Source organism: Parasteatoda tepidariorum, chromosome 1, assembly GCF_982258835.1.
Source record: "Parasteatoda tepidariorum strain Cologne lab strain chromosome 1, Ptep-v5.0, whole genome shotgun sequence".
Lineage (NCBI taxonomy): Eukaryota > Metazoa > Arthropoda > Arachnida > Araneae > Theridiidae > Parasteatoda > Parasteatoda tepidariorum.
The window spans coordinates 48,018,017-48,044,264 of NC_141755.1; the positions used below are offsets into that span (position 1 = coordinate 48,018,017).

General features: G+C 28.4%; 1 protein-coding gene across 2 annotated transcripts in view; it reads left to right on the plus strand.

Annotated features, from left to right (window-relative positions):
* Nucleotides 1-14,207: 14,207 nt before the first annotated feature.
* Nucleotides 14,208-26,248, plus strand: part of Sec63 (translocation protein Sec63) — a 28,763-nt gene continuing 16,722 nt past the window's right edge. The window contains exons 1-11 of one of the 2 annotated variants that reach the window (XM_043052682.3): nucleotides 14,208-14,439; nucleotides 16,088-16,190; nucleotides 17,682-17,796; nucleotides 17,877-17,992; nucleotides 19,530-19,591; nucleotides 19,670-19,728; nucleotides 19,807-19,857; nucleotides 20,909-21,017; nucleotides 21,123-21,217; nucleotides 24,109-24,244; nucleotides 25,245-25,337. In XM_043052682.3, coding sequence (XP_042908616.2) covers nucleotides 14,319-14,439; nucleotides 16,088-16,190; nucleotides 17,682-17,796; nucleotides 17,877-17,992; nucleotides 19,530-19,591; nucleotides 19,670-19,728; nucleotides 19,807-19,857; nucleotides 20,909-21,017; nucleotides 21,123-21,217; nucleotides 24,109-24,244; nucleotides 25,245-25,337 — 1,060 coding nt within the window. In that variant the 5' untranslated portion in view covers nucleotides 14,208-14,318. The remainder of the gene's footprint in view (nucleotides 14,440-16,087; nucleotides 16,191-17,681; nucleotides 17,797-17,876; nucleotides 17,993-19,529; nucleotides 19,592-19,669; nucleotides 19,729-19,806; nucleotides 19,858-20,908; nucleotides 21,018-21,122; nucleotides 21,218-24,108; nucleotides 24,245-25,244; nucleotides 25,338-26,248) is intronic. The other variant, XM_043052683.3, reaches the window with a different exon arrangement.

Below are 26,248 nucleotides of genomic sequence, written 5' to 3' on the forward strand. Positions count from 1 at the left end.
AGCGAATTGAAACATTTTTACTCACAATTATGAAGAAATTCGTTTATCCAAAGATAATTTCATACAAAAGCTAATTTTTACAAAATATTTATTCTTTTTTATCATTTTATTTAATAATGGTCGAAAAAAATTTGAGCTGTAAGGTCTGCAAAGTTTTGTATTATTTTAAAGAATATAATTTTTACACGTCAAAATATAAAATGTGAGCAAAATCGATCGAATAGTTCCTGAGAAATTGAATTACAAGAAAATCAGCTAATTATATTTATATAATAAAACTGTATGTATCATAATAATAAATATTTACTAAAGATTACTTTTTGCACGGAATTACCTTTGGATAAACGAATTTTATAACTGTGTGCAAAAATTTATCAATTTGCTTCAAAAGTTCTCGGGATATAGCGAAGTACGTAAAAAATAAAATGAACTTTAATTGGTCCAAACTTTGGACACTCTCCTGCCCAAACTACTAGAACCATATTTCCCAGATTGCTGCCACCCCCTATATTTTGGGGGTCAGAAATCCGATTTCATCAACAACAACTAAAAAAAAAAATCAGAGAAAGTACGTTTTTGTGTCTGATTTCATAACGTAAATCGCCTGCACTTATTAATTAGTACATTTGAGGTCACCCTCTTGAGCCAATAAGATTGAGTCCTAGATGTGAAGATCTGATAATTAGATCAAAAATTATTCAGGGTGGTCTTTTTTTTTTTTTCTTCTTCTTTGTACACTGTACAAATTTCATTTGCAGCTCTGTGTCTACAAAATTTCATTACCAATTTGTAATTTTGTAATTAAATTATCTAACGTTTAATAGCTTTATTGTTAAAATAAAAGCACTTTTTTTTTGCATTTTTCAAAGACAAGCCTAGATTGGCTAATAGGAATATCAGGAAAATTTCCGCAGATCCGCCTCATCCGATTTTAAAGAAAAGATTTTTTTTAAACTACCAGATCCAGGAGAAAACATAATAGCAATTTCCACATGAAATTCATAGCTTACGTAGATAAGTTTTTAGATAATCACGGCAAGCTGATTTTAGACAGAAATTGTTTTAAACGCTATTTGATGATTTTGACCAAAGCAGGACAATTGAATAACCCGGAGCCATTATAAATTTTAAAATTAAAGTTTTTCTTGTTCCGGTAAAGTACGGCCAAATTTTTGAACTTCATTTCGGATTCGAATGTTGGTTTGTCGGTCGGGCGGTTTATACGGTTAAGGTTTCTATTTTTAAAAAAGAAACTGTTTGAATATGCCTTGCAAGCTCATGGATGACAATACTTAAAGATTGAGCCGCGTTGGCTCAATCTTAAGCTCAGGGGAAAGAGCATTCGTCTTCACAATATGGTGCCCCGGGTTCGAATCCCAGCGATGGTTGATTCGGATTCCGTACTCGGCAAGCACCGACCACAGTGCTGACGTAAAATATCCTCAGTGGTAGACGGATCATGAGTTAAAGTGCCCTTGCCATCAGGCTAACCGTGGGAGGTTTTCGTTCATTTCCTCTCCATATAACGCGAATGCGGGTTAGTTTTACAGAAAGTCCTCCAAGAAACTGAATTTCTCCAAATACTTGATCTATGAGATCCTTTATCTTCTGGATTGAGTTGAAAATTACAAGGCTTCAGAGTTGACATAGGCATTCGTAAACCCAAAACTGGGATGGCTGTTTAACGACAGTTATAAAATACTTAAAGATTGCATAAATGCCTGTGTAGTGCCATATATAACTGTAAAACTTCTAACTGTTTTATACATTGTTTCATTATTCAACTTACCTTTCTATTTGCTATTATTCTTAGGCCCTTCTTCAATTTTAAGATTAAGTGTTGTGAGTGGACTTATCCTTTTCCTTATGCTTTAAAAAGAAAATCGATAGTAGACATTTGGGACCCCCTATAGGAAGGGTGCAGAATGCGAGTTAAGATAGAGAAAAATTCCATTAAAAACTCCACCCGTTGTGTTTTTTTAAACACTAATTTATCTGGATTTTTCTTAAAATCGGTAATTAATTTCTCTTTGCTATACTCCATTTAATTGTAGGAACGATTAATTATTTAAAAAAATACTTAGAAATACAAAATATTCAAAATTAATATCGATTTTTTAGTTTATTTAATTATCACTTTTAGTTTTACTCATATACTGAACACTACATAAGATTTATAAGTTCGTCATCAGAATTTCTTTGATTGGAATAATTAGATTAAAATGGCTTATAGTTGACATTTTAATTTCATGTCTTTGAAATTTGACTTTGAACTATTCAGAAGAGATAGAGACTGAAAAGCTATCTGGTTTGTTCGTTAAAGCTGGACATATTGATATAGTTATAAAACCACCAAATTCTAAAATTGTCACAAATAAAGAGAATGATGATGGATGACATTTTAAATGATGAGGAGGTTTCAGAGCCATGTGAATGCCCCAGAAACTTTATGAACATACTGTTTGTGAAACTATCAGATTAAATTTTTTGGCCAGTTCCAATGAATGCTTTACTTTTATCTGAATATTCCAGCTTACACCAAGAAAAACTATAGACAACTGCACAATATAGGTCAACTTTTGATTATGTAAATCCCCCACTAATTCGAAAGGCGATACGACGTTTAACATATATGGCAATCAATTGAAACCTTCTTCTAAGACTTTTTTTTTTTTAATTCAAGAACAAAGTTATTCCTCGTGCACCACTGAAAAAGTACAACACGAAGCTTACAGACGTAAGTATGGTAGCAAACAATAAAGGATTTTTAAGCAGAAATACATACTAAAAGGGCATGTAAAATTTAGAAAAGAAAAATGATAATAATAGTAAAAATAGTAAAAAATAAAAAACATTTACAAAAAGGATGAGAAAAAAGAAAAATTTAAAATAGTACACAAAACAAAGTGATTTATAAATTTCTATTAAAAACTGAATCAGTGAACTTGCAGAAAAGTTTGAAGATGGTTTTGTTTCCCACAATTCTTCTGCTAAGACTTAGGTGATGATTTAGTCATTAATCATGTAAAGTGATGAAAGATATTACAGATCATATTGTTTGTTTTCATTTTTTTTTATATCGATGACCTTATTGTCATAACTTTCAAACGCTGGATTGTATGTTCTTAGAATCATTAGAAAAGACATAGTTGGAAAAGCTCCAAAGATGTTAGTAAAGACGTGAAAATAAAAGAAGATAGAGTTTCAAATACGTGTGAAAGATATAGAAAATGTCGGTTTAGTAGAATGGAATGATAACCTGTAATCAAGATTTGTGGCTGTTTGTGTAATTAAACCTCTAAATTATGCAAAAAAGAACAAGTCAGCATGCCATAACCAAAAATTATTGCAAATTACATTAAATATAACGGAGGGGGCAAGGATCTTTTACATAACTCTATGCCCATGTAAGTAAACACAAGTTAAAGGAAACAAATGGTGGAGAATAATTTTTACGAATTTTATTGACGTAGCAAAATCTAATGCCTGACGATTTTATTGTAATCTATCATAAAAAAATAAATCTACCAGATTTTCACAAAAATATAGCTGTTTCTCTTTCAAAGGCTGATTGCGATGAAATAATATCAAAGAGCAGCAGTTGCTCAGTTAATAGAGCAAACCTGGTTCGAATCCCAGCGATGGTTGGTCGATACGAATTCCACACCCAACTCGCACCGACCACAGTGCTGACATAAAATATCCTCAGGAGTAGACGAATCATGAGTTAGAGACCCCTTTGACATCAGACTAAGCGTGAGAAGTTTTTGTGGTTTTCCTCTCCATGTAACGCAAATGCTGGTTAGGTCCCTCAAATAGTCCTCCACGAAAGCAAATTTCTCCTAATACTCGATCCAGGAGTTCCCTTGTCTTCTGGATTGGGTTCAAAATTTCAAGGTTGTGGAGTTGAGCATTAGTAGTCGTTAACTCAAAATTGGGACGGCTGTTCAACTATGGCAGTGTTTCCCAAAGTGTGGTACGCGTATCCCCAGAGGTACGGGAACAGTTTAGCGGGAGTACGTGTTCTTATGCAAAATATCTTGTAACAAACGGAAATTTCAAAAAAAAAATGTAAAAACAAAGCTAGCCATGAAAATTTACGATTAAGTATTTTTCTATTGGCTATTTTTTGCAGAGTTAACAGTTAATAATTAGTGGTGTCAACAACCAGTTGTGATTTTTAACTTTTGTGCAATTTTTCTATAGAAAAAAAATACATTCATTTTTTTATTAGTGGTACACAGCGTTACGAAAAATTTAGAAATGGTACACAAACGTCATAAGTTTGGGAAACACTGAACTATGGTTATGAAATTATAACATATCATTAAATCTTGAAGCAAGTTTTGTTCGCCAAAGCGCTTTGGGTTCATTCGAACGATAGCTTTACGCAAAACAAATTTAAAAAATTTAATAAAAAAACTAAAACAAAGCACTATATTTACGAACAAAATTACGTAACTCTGTTGACCCCGAAATCTCAAAAATAAGAGAAGACGATGACACTGTCACAGACACGCTATCACTTGTAAAAAGTGCGATGTTTCTGTACACACAAACTGTTTTAAGTTTTTTATGAAAATAAGTTTTGATTGCTCTTTTCCCTTAATACACTGAATGACTACTTGATATTTGATACACGTTTTCATAATATTTTGTAACAATATCTAGCAGTTTTACGGTGCGTTTTGACCATAAGACTGTTAAATATTTTTTGAAAATAAAATAACAACTACTTTCATATTAAATATGCTAAAAGCAAAAAATATGTAACAATTGAAGAATAAATAGAAGTTTCCAACAGCGCTATAGTTATGCTCTGGTGCTTTGGATGGATGGCGCTTTGGATTAAATAATAGTTTTCTTTATATTTAGCAAATATTTCCCGAAATATGTAGGATGGGTACTTTTGGAAAATATCACGCCCATATTTTTTTCTTTAAAAAAAAGAGTTTCAATTGAATGATGCAATGTAATAAAAAAAATTCTCTAAGTGTCCACCCAAATGTTAACACTTTGAATGCTCTAAACATTACGAGTTTCTGTTTATCTAAATATTTTCTAACTTATGTGAGTACTTTTAGAAAATAAGATGCCTAAAATGTAGTATAAAACCAGTTTCAAATAATTTTATAAAATAATTACGCTAAAAAAAAATCCAAGTATCGACTTTTGTATTTGATCTACATTTTCATTCACTTGTCATTGCGAGTTTTGAACAAAATAAGATTCTTAAAATTACTTAATAAATATTTCTAAGCACTCATGGATATTTTTTGAAAACGAAGTCCTCTCATTTTGTTATAGAAACCAATTCCAAATAAATTTCGTGGAGCGAAAAATAAGAAATAAATTCGCCAAGTACTAAACTTAGGTTGGAACTACAAATAAATGCTTTTGACATTAATTTATTCTGACAAAATAAGGTCTTTTAAAAAGATTTTCTTCAAAAATTAATAAAAAATTAAGTTATATTTATCTTACACTTTATCTGTGTTGTTGGATATGGAATATGCATGAACTAAATATTACTTTTTAAAAAATATTAAATAAATATTCCCTGATCATAACTATATTTATGGAAAATATAACACCCATATTTAATTATTATGTCAGTTTACAAATATAAAAATTTTTGCATTTTGAATATAATAAATTATTAGTTTTCATTGCATAATAAAGAATTTCGTATTATTAATAATGCGGTGCAAATGATAATAAGAAATAGCAAAGAATCTCAAATTTTATGTTAATAATATATATGCTCTAGATAGCGTGCTTTTAAATAAATTAATTAAAATTTTAAAATGGAAATTAGCACACCCTTGTTTTATAATGAAAACAACTGGAATTAATAAAATAAATGTATTTCACTACGAAACTACAATTTTAAATATAGTACGTGACTCTAAAAAGTTTTTAAAATAACTTAAAAACTTATTCACCGTTATGATGCGACTATATTAGCCTTGTATGATTTGGACAAAATAGAATTTTATTGAAAATTTGAAAATATACTATTAATATTATCAATGAAGGCTCTTTGAAAATATGACACCCAAATTTTTAAATGAAACCATTTTCAAATAATGTAGACAGTTTATAAAACTTATAAAAGATTAACACCCTTTAAGCTTTATGATACAATTATAAATATTCTCCTAGATTTGCATATTTTAGACAAAATAAGATTTTATTAAAACTATACATTAAATATTTTCAGATAATACATACACAATAAATATGAGTGTTTTGGAAAATGTGTCACCTATATTTAAATATCAAACCAATTATAAGAACAAAAATTATTATATTACTGATAAAATGAATTTTTAATTTGCACCTCATGATGCAAAATTTCTTAATTATCATACAAAATACAATACGAATTATACAAATTATATTATTATACAAAACGAAAATAAAAAATTTTCAAAGAGTCCACCCCTATAATAACCATATATGTATATTGAAAGCGTGTTGTTTATTCAATAAAATTTTATTCAAAATAATCAATAAATATTTGAAGACATACAGGATATTTATTTTAAATCAACAAACCCATTATTTATTATAGAGAAAATATTAACGAACTATTAATTAATTAACAAAATTATTAATTAATTTAAAATTTACGAAATTTGTGCAATGCAAGAATTATAAACATTTGCTAAGTATCCACCTTTACATAAGCATTATATATGCTGTGATATTTTATATTTATTTCAGAACTGGTGTTGAACATCTGAATCAATTTTAAGTTTACGACTATAATTATTCAATTGTTCAACTACGTAGCTAATTTTGGTAATAATTACTACTTGAAATAAAAAATAAGCTACATTAAATTACAATTAAATTATAAGCTATATTGATGGAGAAATGGTACTAATTCGTTTAACAGAGGCCTAAAGAATCACCAAACTCTTTTTGACGCCAATGATGCTTAATTATTTTGGGAATAAAAACCAACTCAAATAAAAATAATTAATTATATACTTCAAGTATTATGAAGCAACATGAATAGAGAATTGGTACTGATTTGTTTAAGATAATTCGTTATAATCGTTCGTTCGTTATAAATATCGCCATCTTTTTATCGACGTCAATGATGCTTAAGGTGTCTGACTAGTGCAAAAATTAATTATTGCACTAGTGAATAAAAAAATCAACAAATTTGCCAAAAATCGTCAAATTGAAAAATTTAGGATTTTGGACCGAAAAAAAAATTTAGAAATTTAGTTTATTATAAATTTAGAATCTGTACTCTTAGCTTTCTAGAAATACTTTAATTTTGTTTGTACTCTAGTTATTTCCAAAGTTATGACAGTTTTTGTGCAAGGTGATAACAGCAATTAGACTAATGATTATAAGACTTTAAATGTGCTTACCTCAAAATCAGATTTTTTTCAAAAAACTTTAAACACGATATCTCATTTTGTTTTTGAAATAACTGTCTACATTTCTTTATCAGTGCTTATTACAGTACATATGTTTTAAACTACAGACTAAGAGAAAAAGTAGAATGTTTTTATGCATGTTTTTTCGCAAAGACAAGTACGGAAATTTTTCTAAATTTGCTTTTCTAACTACATTTATCCCTAACTCAGTAGTATATGCACTTGCATTTAAGATAATAAATCTAAACATAAATGATATCCTTCTAAACAAATTCCTCAAAGGATTTTTTGTTTTAGACTGTAGAAATTTTTTCACTGCGTTTAGTGTATAAGCAAAAAAAATTCCTTATTTTTACCTAAAAATGGTCATTTAAAGAAATAATAATAATTTTTTTTGCTAGTTTTATAAGTTTTACAGATAATAAAACAAATAGACTTTAGTTTTTTTTTAAGTTTCATATTAATATTTTTTTTTTAAAAAAATTGGAATATCGTAATGAATTTAGGTAATAGGCACTATATATATTATAGTAATTGGTGAAGTTTTAGTAATTGGTGAAGTTTGAGTATCAAATAAACAAATATAGGTTTAATTTAATACATTAGTATGTTTGATACCTATTAAAATTTCATCTGGGAAGTTTTAATCTAGATACTGTAAAATGAAGTTTTTTATGTTCCCTCTAAATCAATAAGTTCGGGTGAAAATCGCAAGGTTACGGTGAATTTTGACTATAATAAATTGGCCTCGAGCAACACCATCATGCAGAATGATTCTAAATTATTTATCTTTTTTTTTCATGCAGAATGATTCTAAATTGTTTATCTTTTTTTTATGCGATTAATTACTAAAAATGTGTTTTGTTTAATCATATAACCTAAATAAACCACCGGGAAATACAAAATATAATAATAAATTTGAAAAATGGAATTACTTTAGCTTTATTAACTATGTTAGTATATGGCTTTCCGTTTTGTGCAGGATTTCGTAGTTTAGTCCAGTGCTGACTGCTTACTTTTTTTCCCACTCCGTTCGAGGAACGGGTATTCAGCAAGTTAGTAAATAATTGAAAGACAAAGTATGATTACTGAATTGATTTTGAGGTTTCATGAAATTCTAACGCTTCACTGATAACAGCGTAATCATCTAGCGGCTTTTATCAAGATTAAGTAGAAAAACATTCGTTTAGCTAGTTAATGTTTTAAAAAAATGTGTGTTTTGAACAACTGAAAAAACAGGTATCTATTTACACTTCGAGTTCTTCGTCTATGTATAAGTTTTTTAATATGTAGATTAATTATTATAAATTACTTATTATTTATTATTACTTATTATTAGTTCCTCAAAGTCAATAAATAGGTTTTCAAAAATAATTTTTAGCTATTTTTAAAACGTATGATATTCTTAAATTTTACAATAATATTTAATTCCTATTCCTGTTTTCCTTTATAATGCATTGTTTCTCAATCATTTTGAATTATTTACCTTAATTTTTATCTGTTTATTTATTTTTAAATTTTCTACATATTAACTGAATCAATGATTCATATGAAATAACATTAAATTATTTGTGTTGGCAAAATTTATTTTTACTTATCATTTTTTTTAAACTTTTTTTAGCACTTTTTTGAATTGCTATGTAAGAATTGTTCTGCGGAAGTCATTAATGTCACGAAATCAAAAACAGTTTGACACATTTTTAAACAAACCATGACTATGAATTTACGAGAAGTATAGTACACAATAAAGAAGTTTGATGCGTGGCTGTGTAACGGTTAAAGGCGTGCCGTTATGGTTCGTAAAAACTTTGCATGCCCCGTTTCACACCACAAAAGATCAGCTGTTTTTTTCTTTTTCTATTTTATTTTATTTTCATTCAAAACTTTATAATAACACAGTTAATAATCAGTATTTGTGCAGAGAAACTGCGTGGGTTTGAAAACCAGAATAAAGTTTTGAACATTCCTCGATAAAAATGATCCTGCGATTTTTTATTATATATATATATATATATATATATATATATATATATATATATATATATATATATATATATATATATATATATATATATATATATATATATATATATATATATATATATATATATATATATATATATATATATATATATATATATATATATATATATATATATATATACCACTGATATTTAACAGGTATCTTTCAAATTTTCTATAGGTTTTGAAACTTTTTGAGAAATTTGTCTTCAGACTGAATTCTGAAATTTTTTTGTAAAGTATAGGATTAAAAAGTCGTCCAAATTACTCCACATATTCATCAGAAATTATTTTTTACCATCTTGTTTCGAAATTTTTTTAAAATTTTTTTGCACTGCACAAAAGCCGTATTTATTTTCCTATTTAAAAACTCATAGATTTACATATGGTAATATTTTATGAGACAAAAGTGAAACGCAACATTGACATACTTTTGTTTTGTACTATTTCTACATTAATATGATTAAGACATAAATACTTATGGTTGATTCTTAACACAAACAAATATTATTTTTAATAATTGCAAAAACAAAATTATTTTTAATAATTATATTTTTTTTAATATATTTAATTTAATAATGGTGGAAAAAAATTGCATTGTAAGGTGCACAATTTCTTACATCATTTTGAAGAATGTTAATTTTTAGGAAATTTGAGAGCAATCGATCAAATGGTTTATGAGCTTCAAATTTTAAAAAAAAAATCGTATATTTCAAATTTGATTTCCCAAGATCTATTCGACTGATTTCATTCAAATTCTGTAATTTATTGCATCATTATAAAGAATTGAGTAAAATTGAGCTTTTTTATGAAAAAATTAATGTCCAAGTTTTTTTTTTTATCATGGAACGCCTTGCTGTGTTTTTATAAATGATACCGAAATCTCCTCAACTCTCCTATGTGCGCTTTCTTTTTTAGAAAGAAATGGAGATGAATAGTTTAAAACTTGCATGAGTTTTAGATATAAAAAGTATTTGTTTTCGATCGAAAGCACATTATGCATTGCTATCCTGAAACTATCTGAATATGTGAAGTATATTTTCCTACTTTTTCATGCTAAATTGATTGAGACAAAACAGGAAATATTAAGATAATTTAAGAAATTATAAGGATTTTGTGTACAAGAAGAACAATTTTGCTCTTGCTCTTATTTAGACATCTTACATTTCTGTACCGCAAAGAAAGGTATTGTTTCTTATTCATTTTTTCTCGTTAAGTCGAATGAGCAAAAAAGAATGAATAGGGCTATAATTTCAAAGGTTGAAATGGGTATTTTTATTATAAAATGTTCTATTTATATCGTTTTTATTGGTGTTTCTAATACTACTTACCAATATCAGCAGGGCTACTCTTTGAAACTAGGCAAATATAAGGGACAGGGTGTGTTTCTTGTTTTTCAGTGGCGCCATCTATTGCCAAGAATAACACTTCAGCCACACACACGTCACAGCCCGCTTATAGGGTGGACACATTCATTCATTCACACATTGTAATTTTGACCTGAACCGAAGAGCGATCAATCACCAATTCTATGACCCCAGAGCTAATGATTTTTCATGGGAACATGAAAGACTTTGTGACCCGACAGATTCAACGTGCACCAGTCACCATTTACTACACGGGGAATCTTCGGCCGGTGGGAATCAAACTCGCTACCTTTTGGACATGGGACCACCGCCCTATCAACCAGGCTATCCCGGTTGTTCTATTTTTGATTTTGCTGTTGTTGTTGTTAATTTACGTCGCACTAGAGCTGCACAATGGGCTATTGGTGACGGTCTGGGAAACATCGCGGAGGATGATCCGAAGACATGCCATCACAATTTTGATCCTTTGCGGAGGGGATGGCACCTCCGCTTCGGTAGCCCGACGACCTGCGCGCGAAGTCGAGCACTTTACGGTAGCACAGTTTAACGAGGACCAATACCGCACACCCTTGGTCCCTACGCAGACTGATCCAAATGGTCACCCACCCGCACACTGACCGTAGCCAGTGATGCTTGACTTCGGTGATCGGCTGAGAACCGTGTCTTAATGATCAGTCCACTGCGGGACTGTTTTATTTTTGAATTGTACTTCTGAAGAAAACCTTCATCACTTCAAATTAATCAATTTTGTCAATTCGAATTTTATCACTGTCAATTCAATATAAAAAAATTTCATCAGAAAATTTTCCTCACATGTTCAGATCGTCCCACGATAGCAAAGTGAAAAGTGTCATAAATCATGTCAAAAGTAGTTTCTTTTATACATAAAAACGCTTGCAACTTTTGAATTGTTCATTATACTGACTCGTATATAGTTTCATATGATTATGCCTAAAAAGAGAAAAAAACTTATGGAATGTCTTAATTTTGCAGATAGAAATATCATGCGTAGAGAGATCATGCGTACAAAACATACTTTTCGTGCATAAAACGCTTATATTATCGGATGCAATACCTCACTTGCCTGTCTAGAAAGACAAAGAGGAGAATAGGGACGTTTTCAAGTATTATTTATAGTAACGTAACAAAGCTTTTTTTTTAAAAAAAATATCTTGAATATAAATTTTTCCGCAGAAACACCACCCTTTTTTTCATTTTTAGTTACTGGAATAAAACACCGTGTTATACAAAATCCAATATTCAAACGAAATTGGTTTAATACTTTCAGAAAAATAAAAACCTAAAAATGCGACTTTTTCAATTTTTTTTCTCATGAACCATTCTACTCATTTTTTTTAATTCATGTTTTGATTGCTGTTACGTAATATTGTGTAATTCACTCATTATATAAATGTTGACTTGTTACAAAACAGAATTTTTCTAACAATATTAAATTAAATTATTAAATAAGAAAAATAAAAACTATTTTTTTCCAAGTAAACTCAAAAGGAGAAACTCCGTGTATTTATGTCTGACCAAACACTTCGGACCCCTAGCTTTCTAACCATAACTTAACTTTTCAAAATTTGGCTCTGCGATAGGTTCCCATTCATGAGAAATTCTATTTGTGGATGTCTAGAAACGACTGAAACTGACAATACAGAGTTCCAGTTAAAATTTAATTACTCTAGCTAGTCTGATTTTTTTTATTTTTTTTTTATTTGGATAGATTTTTTTAAAGATAAAATAACGATGAAATGGGGTGTCATTGATCAGAAATTGTTTGAAACTTGTATTGGCATCATAGGCATAGACGCGACCCTCACAGACAAGAAAGCAAGTTAGTAAAAGCGTAGCGACTTAAAAAAAAAAAATTTAAACATCTTTAGCTCGAAATAGTCTCGAGAAAAATCTGCTATTGCTATATTTTGCTCAAAATGGTTTCGATTCTCGTTGTTAGTTTCAAAGATACAGTGAAAAATGTTTTTGCTTCAAAACATCGACTTTTAACTGAAAATGGGAAAAGAGCGCTGTTAATTCTTATTTTACAAAGGTCACACACGCACAATAAGCTTGTTTCATGACTACTTTGTTTATACATTCTGACATATTTGAAATGCTTATTTACTTATTTACATCACATTTACACTTGAGCAGTCTCCTACTTTATTGAAAATCCAATTTTAATCAGAAAAATATTGATCTGTTCTTGGTTAAATACTTAAAATCACAGGAAAATGCATAACTTTATTTTTGTACTTGAATGTTAATTTCCGAAGAAAAAAAAAGAAATCTAAAAAACTAACGACAGCATGTTTTTTATCTTTTCTATCGGTTAATAGCACAAGTAAATGTGCTGATGAAAAAATGAAAAATGGGAAAACATTAAGCTCTGCTGGCAATCGAAGCTTCGGTTAAAGTACTTTGTCTGTGAGATTTTTATTCTGGTCGCAGCTCTAAATGCGTTTTTGAATGAACACAGCTCAAAAAGTGTGATTAAGAAAATAATCACAGCTTGAAATGGGTATTTCAGAAAATGAATACAGCTCAATAAGTGAGTTCAAGGAAATTGATACAGCTGAAAATGTGAGCTTGAGAAAATGGACTTGGCTCAAAAGGCGAATTTAAGACGCTCTGGCATAGTTATTTACGAAAATTGCACTTTATTCCGCTTTTCAAGCTTCCTATAATGCCATGTCGGTCATCGATTAGCTTTAAAATCATACCAATTTTATACATTATTTTCTAGACAAAAACGCAGAAACTCAACCAAATAAACCTGTAGAAGTTTTTTGAGGATGCAACCTGGAAAAACATTCATTATCATGCTCCAAAAGTTGTAAAGTTTCCCATATTGTATTAACGAAAAATAATTTTGCAAGTTGCATTTAATAATTAAAGTAAAACTATTAAACCAACATTTTTTTTTTACCAAAATAATTGCTCAAAAATGCATTTTTTGCCCTTAATTTTTATTAGTCACAGAGAATTCAATTTGACAGAAGAGTTGATGTATTCAAGCATCACTAGTAATTGGTCGGCATTTAAAAGGTAAAGATGATTTTCAATTTATTAGATATTTAGGGAGTGCAACTGCACTTGCTTGACCCCCCCTCCCCTTGTACCCAAGTGCTCAGTAAAAGTAGTAAATTTAAGGGAAATGACACTTGAAAATCTTGCTGGTTCAGATTCAGGCATAATCCAATTACAACATGACGCTTGAAGGTACGATTAGCCTTAATTTCTAAAAAAAAATTGCAGAAAGCAACAACTTAATAACAGGTTTTGATAAATTCATTCAAGGTACAGTCACTCGAAAATTCCAATCCAAATCAAAATTCTAATTTTTCGAAATTAGCGTTAAGTGCTGCTATCATGCGGCCATTCGTTGAAGTAAAAATCTCAAGAAAAGTGCTGATAGTTTCTCAGCTGCTGCGTTGCGTATTTCCTGTCGGTCATTACCTGTCAAAAGAAAAGTTGGCAACATTACTGATGTTTGTGTTAACAGCTCACTTACAGATTTACCATCATGTCTGGAGCTAAATTTCAATATGATGAAAGTGGTACATTTTTCTATTTTATGCTTTCATTTGAAGCATTAGTTATCATTCCTTGCACATATTATTTCTATCCACGTAACACTGAACGTCGTAAGTATCTGTATTTTATCAAATTTCTTAAAAAATATCTTACAATGTGTGTTACCCCGTACTGTGCCTCTTTATTTTGCCGACGTGTAATAAAGTTTTTTCTTGACAAATCAAACAAAATTCCTTTCATACGTTAAAATAGCAAAATAATAAGTTATTTTACTTATTAATTGCTATTCAATTTCATCACCATTTTATTTGTCTTTCTAACCGAAAGCTATATGTACCAACCAGTGAATTGGTATTTACAGGAAAAATCGCTATTTAAACTTTAAAAGTAATTATTACAGATAAATTTGCTTTCCAAAGAAATATTTTCCTACTCTTCTGGATGATTGGGAAAATCTATTCTTTCTTTTTTTTTTTACATAAAATATCTTAAGCGTAAAATATTGTTTTATTGTATCGTATAGCAAATGTCTATTATTGTTATATCATTGCTAAAACAATTATAGATTATGAAATCGTATCTATATAATTTATGCGAATTATATTTTTTATATGTGTGGGATACATTAAACAATTAGTAAAACAACATTTGTTGCAAATTGATTAATAAGTAAATAGTCTGCAACAAATAAGGTGATAAAATATTTATTACAATATTTGTAAATTTCTAAATAAGTATTACATATTCATTTTAACTGTAAAAAAAAAAATTTAAACATACACTTAGTATGTATTAAATATTGGTATTAAATGTATGTTCGATAACTTTGAAAATTGTGAACTGAAAGTTTCATAATTTAGTAAATCTCAAGATATAAAGAAGATTCTTAGTTTTATATTGGAAAATGTAATTTTAACAATGATGAATGTTACTAAATATTAAGTGACCATTTATTATTTTCGAATTTGTTACTGTGATGACTATTTTGGTGTTCATTTGATTTACCAAATGCTATATTGATATGCAAACAGTGAAAAAAAATTTAGCATAAATTTAGCATTCCAATGAAATAAACATTTATTTATTTAAAGGAAAGTTATTTAATATTTAGCACACTAAATTTAAAGAAAGCCATTAAAAGGTATCTCATTAATTTTACAACTATTAATTAATAATTTCAATGAACATTTAAAAATTAGCCACTTTCCCATAATTATGCTAACATAAGAGAATAAATTACCATATTGAATAAACTTCTATGTTATTTAACACCCCTCTCATGAAAATAAAAATATCTGATACATTCTTATTATCATTTATTAATAATATATCTTTTTATTGTACCAGTTTTTTTCTCTCTAACTCAGGATATACCTATAATGGTTCAAAAAATTTTCTGCTAATACCTTATTGGTACTACACTGGTAAATACTAATTTTTTGCCTATAACTTAAGATATTCATGTATCTATAAAATATTGGTTTCTTAAAAAAATTATTCTAAGTGAAAATAATGATATGTTGTATTGATTTCTGAGAATTCTCCTAGTATATTTTGATACCACAGTTAGCTAGGAAATCATTAAGTTTAGAACTTTATTAGTGACAAATGTTTTTTACATTTAGTTTTTGTTTAAAAAAAAGTGTTATATACTTAAAATTGAGTGAAGGATTCAGTGTTCTCTAATTAACTTATTGCTAGAGTTAATATTTTGTATTATATTGATGTTTCCTCTAATCTTTGTCCATTATGCGTTAGGAGAAAAGAGGGATACCACTGTTTGCCATTGTGACAACTGTCACATTAAAAATAGTAGACTTCGTGCCCATGAACCTTATCGAAAAGCCAAAGAAAGGTTTATGTAAGTAGTTCTTTTTCATTAATTATAATGTAGATTTTTATCATAGTATTTCAATATTTCTATTGCTTTTAGTTTATTTCTCAAATAATTAAAGTGAAGCATTCCCGGCTACAGCCGGTTGTGGGCCAGAAGGATTGTGAAAGATTAGACTCCACAATTTCGTGACCAACGACGTGGTTGTGGCAATGTGATCATCTCTGCACACAGGCCGTCTTTTCTTCCCAGATAAACTGGAGCTCATCAATCTGAAGCTGGGTTGGCTTCCAGGGGATTGAGGATCGAACCCCTGTTGTTCACAATGGCAGCTCAGTGCCTTAAACATAGATTCATCTTGGCTCTTCGCGAATAATTATAGATAATGATGGATATTTTTTAAGAGAGAATTGTTAAATTACTTAATAGCAGGGGTGCACAACCATTTTCAAGTAATGAGCAACAAAAACTACAAAAGACAGTGTTGAAGGCCAACATTAACATAATGCTACAAAAATAAAAAGCGAGCAATATTTAGATTCTGTTTGAAAGTAATATGATTGAGTTATACATGACTGATCTTTTTCTCTTTCTCGCATGCAGATAATGAAATATAAAATATAAATAAGTTTGCAGAAATATGCTTATCAGATTACAAATCAAATTATTGTAAATTTATAGGCAAACGACAATAAAGATAATTTACATTTATCCTAAAAGTTAACTTTCACTATTATTCGGAAAATAAAATTTATTGCTAATACTATACAGTATCAGATTAATGTGATGACTGTTTGTTGCTAGAATTTTAAAATAATTTTTTATTTATTCTTTTAATTGATTTGTAAATAATTTCATCTGTCAGCAAACTCTGAACCCTTTGTTTTATTTTATATCCGTCGTTGAACAGCCCACCCAATTTTTGGGTTTACGACTACTAATGTTCAACTCCGTAGCCTTGTAATTTTTTTTGAACCAATCCAGACAACAAGGAAACTCCTGGATTAGTACCCCCAATGGTATTGATTTGTTATGGGAACATGGAGGACTTTGCAACTTGACAGATTTAACGTGTATTAGTCACCATTTACGACACAGGGAGTCTTCGATCGGCGAGGATCGAACTCTTTGACATGGGCCCAGTGCCCTGCCAGCCGCACTATCCTGGCCTTGAATTAAAAAGAACTTTTTTAATGAGAAATGAACTCATTCTGGTATTTTGGGAAGGCCATATACTAGTATTAGTAACTTTCTGTTATAGAGCATAGCTGCAAAAAAATTATTAAACACTTTTTTGTTGATATTTTTAGTTATATTATAAATAGTTTGGTGGCCTTGTAAAAAAAAAAAAAAAAAACTTTAGGGACCACTTTGGACCTGCAGGCTATAGGTTGTGCTTTCTTGTTTAATAGTATTAACAAAAAAAGTTATTTTTTAGTTCCTGTACTGTATGTACCGATTATTCTGTTTCATCTCCAAATTTTTTTTTATCAATAACATACAATTTTTTTATTGCAGAAAACTTTTATTATTTATTGGATGGGTCCTGTTGTTTCTAACTGCTTATAAAGTTGCTCATTTACAACATGATTATGTTGCATATGACCCTTTTGAAATTCTTCAGATTCCACCCGTAAGTGTTATGCCATAAAAATTTGCATTTGGTTTAATAAAGGAATATGGTAGTAAAATTATATTTTTATTTTGTCATAGGATTCCTCTATGGGTGAAATTAAAAAAGCTTACCGTAGACTGAGTTTAGTTTATCATCCTGACAAAGAAACTGGAGATGAAAAGCAATTTATGATGATTGCTAAAGCTTATGCCGCGTAAGTTATATATTATGTTATTTATTTTAATCATATGGTAAATAAAATTATTTGAATGATTGAATGGTTACATGGATATTTTATGAACTGTATAATGTTAACTAAATCGCATATTTTTATCCTCTATTGTGCACCCAGAAAATTCCTCAAGTATTTAACCCTAAATTAAATTAGGATAGTAAAACTATTTTTTCTGACATTTAGTATAGTGACTGTGATTGGCATGAAACCTTTTGTACAAGTTTGCTGAAATAGTACAATAATTATGATTAAAGTTCTCTGTTTCAAATACTGGTGACCATTTAAAAGGGCAGGCTCCTAATTTCTATCACATCCATACATTTAACTTGTCAGTTGGTTTAAAAAAAAAAATTAAATGTGAAATTAATTTTAAACTGCTAGTCTACTATTCATGAAGACTCATTAAATAAAGATTATGTTTAGTAAGTCTTGTCTTCAGAATTTTATTGCTAATAATTTTAACAAAACACAAGTCACTGTATAGTACAAAGGGAGGAAAAAATCTAAAGTTATATTTAGCTAATAGATTATCAATAGACAATTTTCAAATCGTCTCAAGTCAAGTTTTTTTCCTTAAATTGTCTCATTTTTCTTTTGCCATTTAATAAGAAAAATCTAATTTTTATTTGCATTTCTTTCTTCACATTGTTCTTATACTTTTCTGCAATGTATAGGAATTTGCAGATTTAGAAATTATTTATTAATAAAACTTATGTATCGAACTGCTAACATTTTTTAAATTTTCCATATGGAATTGCCATTTTTCTTCTCTACCAACAACTTAATTGAGCAGCTTTTAAGGGAATAAAGTATCATTATAACAATTTAAATTTTTTTTTAATTGAACACAGTTGTTTTCAAATTTAAGACATTAGCAAAGTTAGCCTTTGATTTGTAAGCAAGGCAAGTGACCAAGAAAACTTTTTCAATAAAGAAAAAGTTACGAAAATGCAAGGAAAATTAGTAATAGGTTCATTAAAGTTTCAGAACTATACTAAGAAGTACCAAAATGCCGTACCAGCACATTCCAGCCTTGCGACACCCATGCTTCTCTACTTTCAAATTTCTTAAACAATCAGTTTGAGAAAAAAATCACTAACTTGCAATGTTATTCAAATTTATCTAAAAGTAAATAAATAAAATGAAAGATATACTTATAATATGCTGGTTATGTGTTATAATATTTGCTATTTTTGCATCTTGGTGACAAGATGTTTTATTTTCATATTTGTGTTCATGTAAAAATGCCAATATCAATCAACACTCTTACACTTTGGCATACATATTATAGTTATTACCCAAATAATTGAAAGTTCTTTACTTTAATTTCTAAAATTACATTGAATGCGTTGCATTCATTAATACAAGTTGTGTATAATATTCATTTATTTTTTCTAAATGTTTTTATAGTTCTTTTTTTTCATCCTTGATAAAATTAAAACAATTGAATATGTGCAAATATGAAGAGAGTTGCTATATATTAATGTATTCATATAATTGATTTCTTACTATCTAGGTTAACAGATGACGAAGCTCGGAAAAATTTTGAAATGTATGGCAACCCTGATGGTCCTGGTGGTAAGTTTGCTTTAGGTCAAACTTTTTAAGGGGTATTAAATTATTTGCTTTTTTTATATTCTTAATTTTATGTTTTAGCTACATCTTTTGGAATTGCACTTCCTTCTTGGATTATTGAAAAACAAAATTCTGTTTGGGTATGTAGATATGTCTTTTTAAAATTTATTTCATGCATGTTTCTAATTTTAGGACACTATAATTTATTTTATTTTCAGGTCCTGGGTTTATATGCCTTAGTATTTATGGTTGCTCTTCCTGTCGCTGTTGTAAGTACTTAGCTTGATATTCTATAGTTTTTGGTTTAAACTCTTAACTCATATTTTTGATAATTCGGTAATTTTATTTGTGTGTTGAGGTTGGCAATTTTACAAATGTTTCACTTAGATGTTACTTGGATCTTTTTATATTTATTATTATTTTCTTTTTATATTTCTATCATAGTGAACCTTAGCTACCTTTTCTAAAACTAGCATTTTCTCAAAATTATATGAGACTAATTATTATTATTGTATTTATTGCAAAAATGGAAATGAGTAATTTAAGTTGATTTTGTACTACTTTATGATTTATGCTGCTTTAAAAAGGTAATTTTTAAATATACTACTTGTCAATTTCTGAAAACTTATAAAACTGATGTTCTGAAATTTCAAACGTAATGTCACATTTTTGTAAATATATAGTGATAGAAAGCTTTTTTTTTATCATAATATGTATTAATTGAAAATTCAAAGTTTTACAATGAATTTTAGAATTTTTTTTAATGATAAAAGTATTCAAAATTTAAGTAATTATTTGTTACTATTTTTATTTCATATTTTCTGTATATTCTTTGTACTGTCAGCTTACTTTTTGTATATTATTAGTTCATAATTCACCAAAAAATTTATTTATTCTTTGTATGTCGAAATTTTGTTTTATCATTCACTGTGCTCAATTTTGTGCTTCCAGTTTATAACTATTCTTTTCATTCTTTTGAATGTTATTTTTAAATAATTCTGATATCAGTTATCACTATTTTATTCTTCGCTAACTTCCGTCATAAATAAAAAAAAAATTATCACTTTTTTCTTTTTTTTAAAAAAAATAGTAAAATTATTTGAAGATCTGAATCTTTTAATCTAAAAAAGTTTTTTTTTTTCCTTTATATTTAGTAAAGATTTCTTGCTAAGCTTTTTTTCTCAGTTAAACAACTAATTTTATTGATTAAAAAAAAAAACAATTTGTTTCTTCCCATTAGCCATTTTCTTAACTAATAGATAATAAATTTTTTTTAGTGACATTCAGTTGCATATAACTCTCATAATTTATATTCTTTAGTGTATTTGGTGGAATCGAAGTGTTAAGTACAATGGGGATGAAGTTTTACTTGATACTACAGAGCTGTATTTATTTTTTATATATAAAACTCCTTCAATGATATTTAAGAGTAAGTACCAGTTTTCTCATAGTTCATTGATATTTACTGTCATCAATATATTCTCTAACAACTTCTTTCAGTGTGTTAATTTTTTATTGTGATTTAAATTGTTAGGAGTTCTTATGGTTATTGCTGCATCAATGGAGTTTCGTAAAACTTATAACTCTGAAATCATTGAAAGACCTAGTGACAATGTAGAAGTACCTCAGGTATATATGTTATAATTTTTATTAGTTCAAGTTCATTAATACTGCTTGATTCATATTAATGATAGATTAGTTTTTTTTTTTTCTGTAAATGTAATTCTGGGATATCTTTGTTTTGCCATCCATGTGATCTAGTTCTTTTCTATCGTTGAATATTTTATTTTTAAATATATATTTTTTTTTTAAAGGGAAAATAAGAGATGCTGGGTTTATAATTTATTGAAGTATAATTCATAGTCAAAATTTGCACTGAAAAAATTGCATTTACTGATTTACCTAATTAACTCAAACAGTGCAATTTTAAAAATTTTCTGTAAAAAATTGCTATTTTTCTAGAAATTTCTTGTTTCACCCCATAATCATGGGTTGCAAGTTTCATTTAAGTTAATTTATGTCATGAAAAAGTTGATAAATATTAAAATTTTTCTTCATAAAAAATTAGTTTTTTCACTTTTGAATAGTACTGAACTTTTGAATTGTAGTAAATGTTATGCATAATTTATTTTTTTACAAATTTAAAAATGTTAATAACATTAAATTTAAAAGTGAATCACCTACACTTAGTAAAATATTTTGTTTTTCAATAAACATCTCAGAAAGGAAATATAAGTTTTATTAAGATGAAATTTCTTAATGGCCATCCTTTTTTTCTTTTTTAAGTTTCTAGTTCTTAAAATTTAGCATCATATATAATTTTTTTTTTAATTGAAATTTTTTATAATATAGAAGTTTTTTTTTTACTATATGAACAGCTGCATTGAACTATTGTACAGATCCAACCCAATTTCATTATTTTTTAGATGATTGACTGTCATGTGTTCAAATTTTTGTTCTGTTTTAACATATATTTAGGAATTTTTTTATTCATAATCACTGTGTTTTTTTAATTAGCATCTATTACTGCTGTGCAATTAAAAAGACAATGTGAATGCTTCTCGATATATTTCAGGAAAAATGCCTTGATAGCTATTTTCTTTCTATTAGTAATGCTATTAAACTAAAGTAGAATTTTTAAAAAACTGATAAAAGAATATTTATTTTCGAAAAAAAAAATCTTTTGCAATAATTATCGCATCATAGAAAAATGCCGAATACATAAATCTCAATTTTGAGTTTTTTGTCACTTATGGTGATTCATATAATTTTTCTATTGCACGGCAGTGTGTATGTATGTTTAAATGCATATACAGTAGAGTTCCGGTTTTTCGTCCAGCCAGCCTTAAAAAACCGCACAAAGTGAGAACGTAAAATCAGAGTACAAAAAGGAAATTTGAATTTATTTTTCAAGAATTGGCACTTACACGATGATTTACTAGAAAAAAGAATTTATCTTTGCACTTTTTTTGCTTCTAGTAATAATTTTAACAATATCCCTCTTAATACTTACTAATGTTTGTAAATTCCATTAGTCTCAATCATCGGGTGTAGAAATTAAATCATATCTATAGGGAATTAAAAAGTAATGGTGTTTGTGTTGCTGTCGATATGCACATCAACACCTTCAAAAGATCTTCAAACATGCAATTTTATTTCAAAGGGCCAAAGTTTCTATTTGATACTGAGAAGCAGATAATCCCGAGTTACTTGATTAAACACAATTTTGATGTATTTTAGTCGACACTGTCCAACTGAAGAATTAAATTCGGAGCTTCCCGAATACACCGGAATCAAGAAAATGAAATTATTACACTACCAACTAACCTTTCCAAGATTCATATGTTGAAGTTTGCTGAAAACAATTCCACTCTCAAATTTTACAATTTAAGCTCCCATACTTCCTTTAACCACTCTTATCATGCTTTGCACATCCCACCTCCCTTCTGATTTTGAATCAATTAGGAAATCCCCTCTCACAGACAAAGAGAAAATGACTTTGACTAACCAAACAAGATAGAATAAAAAGAGTGCCGCAAAAGATACAAACAACTAATAAACATGTCTCCTTGGAAAAAGGGAAAAAAAGAAAAAGTGCAAGCTCCCATACTTCCTTTAACCACTCTTATCATGCTTTGCACATCCCACCTCCCTTCTGATTTTGAATCAATTAGGAAATCCCCTCTCACAGACAAAGAGAAAATGACTTTGACTAACCAAACAAGATAGAATAAAAAGAGTGCCGCAAAAGATACAAACAACTAATAAACATGTCTCCTTGGAAAAAGGGAAAAAAAGAAAAAGTGCAAGCTTTGTAAGGAAAAAATTTTAATCTGTTAAAAAAACATAAGAAGCCAGATTTTTTTAATAAATATAATGTAAAATCCTGGATATTTTAATATAAGTGTAGGCGATTTTAACGGACCAGCAGAAAATTATGTAGGAAGCTGGATGATATACGAAACGTGCTGCGTAAAACCAGGATTTTACTGTATGTGTGCAATGTAAGGCTCTTTATGTTGCACTATTTCAGTCTTACAATGCATTGCTTAAAGGAATAAAAAATAATTTTTCTTCATAGTTCTGTTCCATATGCATCCAATTAGTTTCTTAATCGAACATATTGTGAGTTTTTCACTATAAGTTTGACATACCATAGCCATACTCAATTTATGCATTTAAACTGTTGACTTGATTCAGTACAATTTTGATAATAAATATTTCAAGGTTTATGTTTATGAGAGGTTTTCTGAAGCTTATTTGCAATCAACTTTGTGACATTTGTTGTACAAGAAATTTTTGACATTGAATTTGCATTTATTACAAATATAAGATTATTTATCTTGTTGCTTTGTATATCCCATTACTTTGTATAAGAGAGCCAAAATTGTTTTGTTCTCATAGTTTCATGAGCATCAAATTAGTCCCCACTGACAGCTAAGATACTCCAATACCACTAACTATGCCCCTTTTGTGTATGCATGCTTATTCCCAATAATAATGTCTTTTAATTTGTTTAGTTGATCAAAGAAATTCCGAATCTGGGAGAAAAGAACAAAGAAAAGCCATTGTGTTTTGTTTATAGTATAAAAGCTAGAGCTCTTCTCCATGCACATTTAGCAAGATTGAAACTGCCTAAAAATACACTTGATGAAGGTTTGTTTTACTTGATTGTGCTATTTCTATTTAATTTTATATTTATATGGATTCTAATTTTTATATATACAGACCTGTATATTATGCTCAAACGCTGTTTGCGGTAAATTTGTCGCCATCACTAATATTTATTTACTGTTACTGAAATAGAAAAAATAACCTGCCTCTTCAAAAAAGTTTTTTTTTTTTTTTTTGAATTACCGAGGGAAAAAATATTTACTTTTTCCTACCAATGTAACGCAATTTAAAAATTCATTCTTGTGATTTAAACTCACATAACGAGATTCCTATTTATGCTCTTTAAGGTCTGACATAGTGTTTCCACGAATTTAAATCAAATATCGCTTTCCATATTCATACGATTTAAAAATCGCGATTATTATTAGTTCAAGTGACTTAAAAATTATGCATAGAAATTGGTATTCACCCGATGTTAAAATGAAACATCAAAATTCGTATCCTCACGATTTTAAAATCTAACATTGAGATTCATATTATAGTGGTTTTAAAATTAACCATTGATATTCAGATTCACGTTATTTAAAAAACACATTGAGATTCATATTCACACAATTTAAATAAATCTTTCATGGATATTTTTATTAAAATGTTGATCACATTCTGTGGATAAATATTTCCTACTTCCGCTTTTCTCTTGCTTAAATTCGGGTTTTTTTTTTCTTCATTTATTTAACATGTTTTCTGCATATAACATTTTTGTATTTCAATTTTCACCTTTTTTTGGTTTTTTACCTAGCTCCTACCTGTACTATGAATCAATATAAAGTTCTATAAATATTAAACATTTATTTAAAAAAATTCAGTTATTTTCAAACGAACTTTGCCAAATGAAGCGATGATGAAAGCATTGAAATTAGTAGTTACCGGAGTTAATCAATGCGTGCAGACAGTTTTTTATGTGAGGTTTTGTGTTTGCAGAAAATTTTTCATTTTATGTTACTCTGTGTATACGTATATGTATTTATGTATTTTTTACTAGATCGCCTTTACATTGTGAAGAAAACTCCAAATCTTATCTATGAATTTGTAAATTGTGCTTCTCAGTTGACAATGCTCGCCTTAGCTGGAAGAAGTTAGTATTGTTTAATTATTCAAGGTTGATATATATCATTTAAGTTTTGCTTACTGAATACTTATTTTATTATTTAAAGCATTTGGTATCAAAACTCCACAATTACTACAATTATTCCTATTCCGCAATTACTTGTTTTTCTGAAATTATCTGGAAAAAAAATTTTTTTTTGAAGCTTTTGTCTTAGCGTTAAAATAGTGTGAGAATATTTAAGAAAGAAAATAGTGTGATGAGAATATTTACTGCATAATTGAAGGCAATCTATTTGACTTAAAATTCATGAAAATAAATAAAAATTTATTTTTCATAGTACAATAATGTAGTCCTAATAAAGACTTATATCTTCTCCCTTCTATTTCTTTCTTGTTTAGGTCAGGAAAAAGAATACGAAATCTTTTTCCTAATGGAAATAAACAACTTAACCTTAGTTTAATTCTATGAGAAATTTAAAATGAAAGAAAAATGGAATCCTGTTTCTGGTTCGTTAAATTAATCACTCCATGTATCATTTATTATGTAGTTTTGAAACAAGTGTACATATAAAATTATTTGCAATTTCCTTTTCCCCTTTCAAATGTAAAGTAAAAATTAGCTTCTAATATTATGCTTAAAATTTTCCCCAATACTCAATGTAAAGAATTGTTTTATTCCATTTAATTTTGTTTATTTTTACAAATAAATTTTTTGAGGTTTTATTACCATTGATCAAATACTAGTATTTATGCTACAAATTTGTACTAGTGGTCAATTTTTATAAAAGTCAAAAAGATATTTTCTGTTTTTAATTTGAAGAAAATTTTTGATTTCTGCCATTTGTCTTGTAAGCTATAATTTTTTTACAATTTGATGCAACTGATATACGTGCCAGTTTGATGCAACGCTAAATTGTCGCCACATTGTTAAAGTTTGCA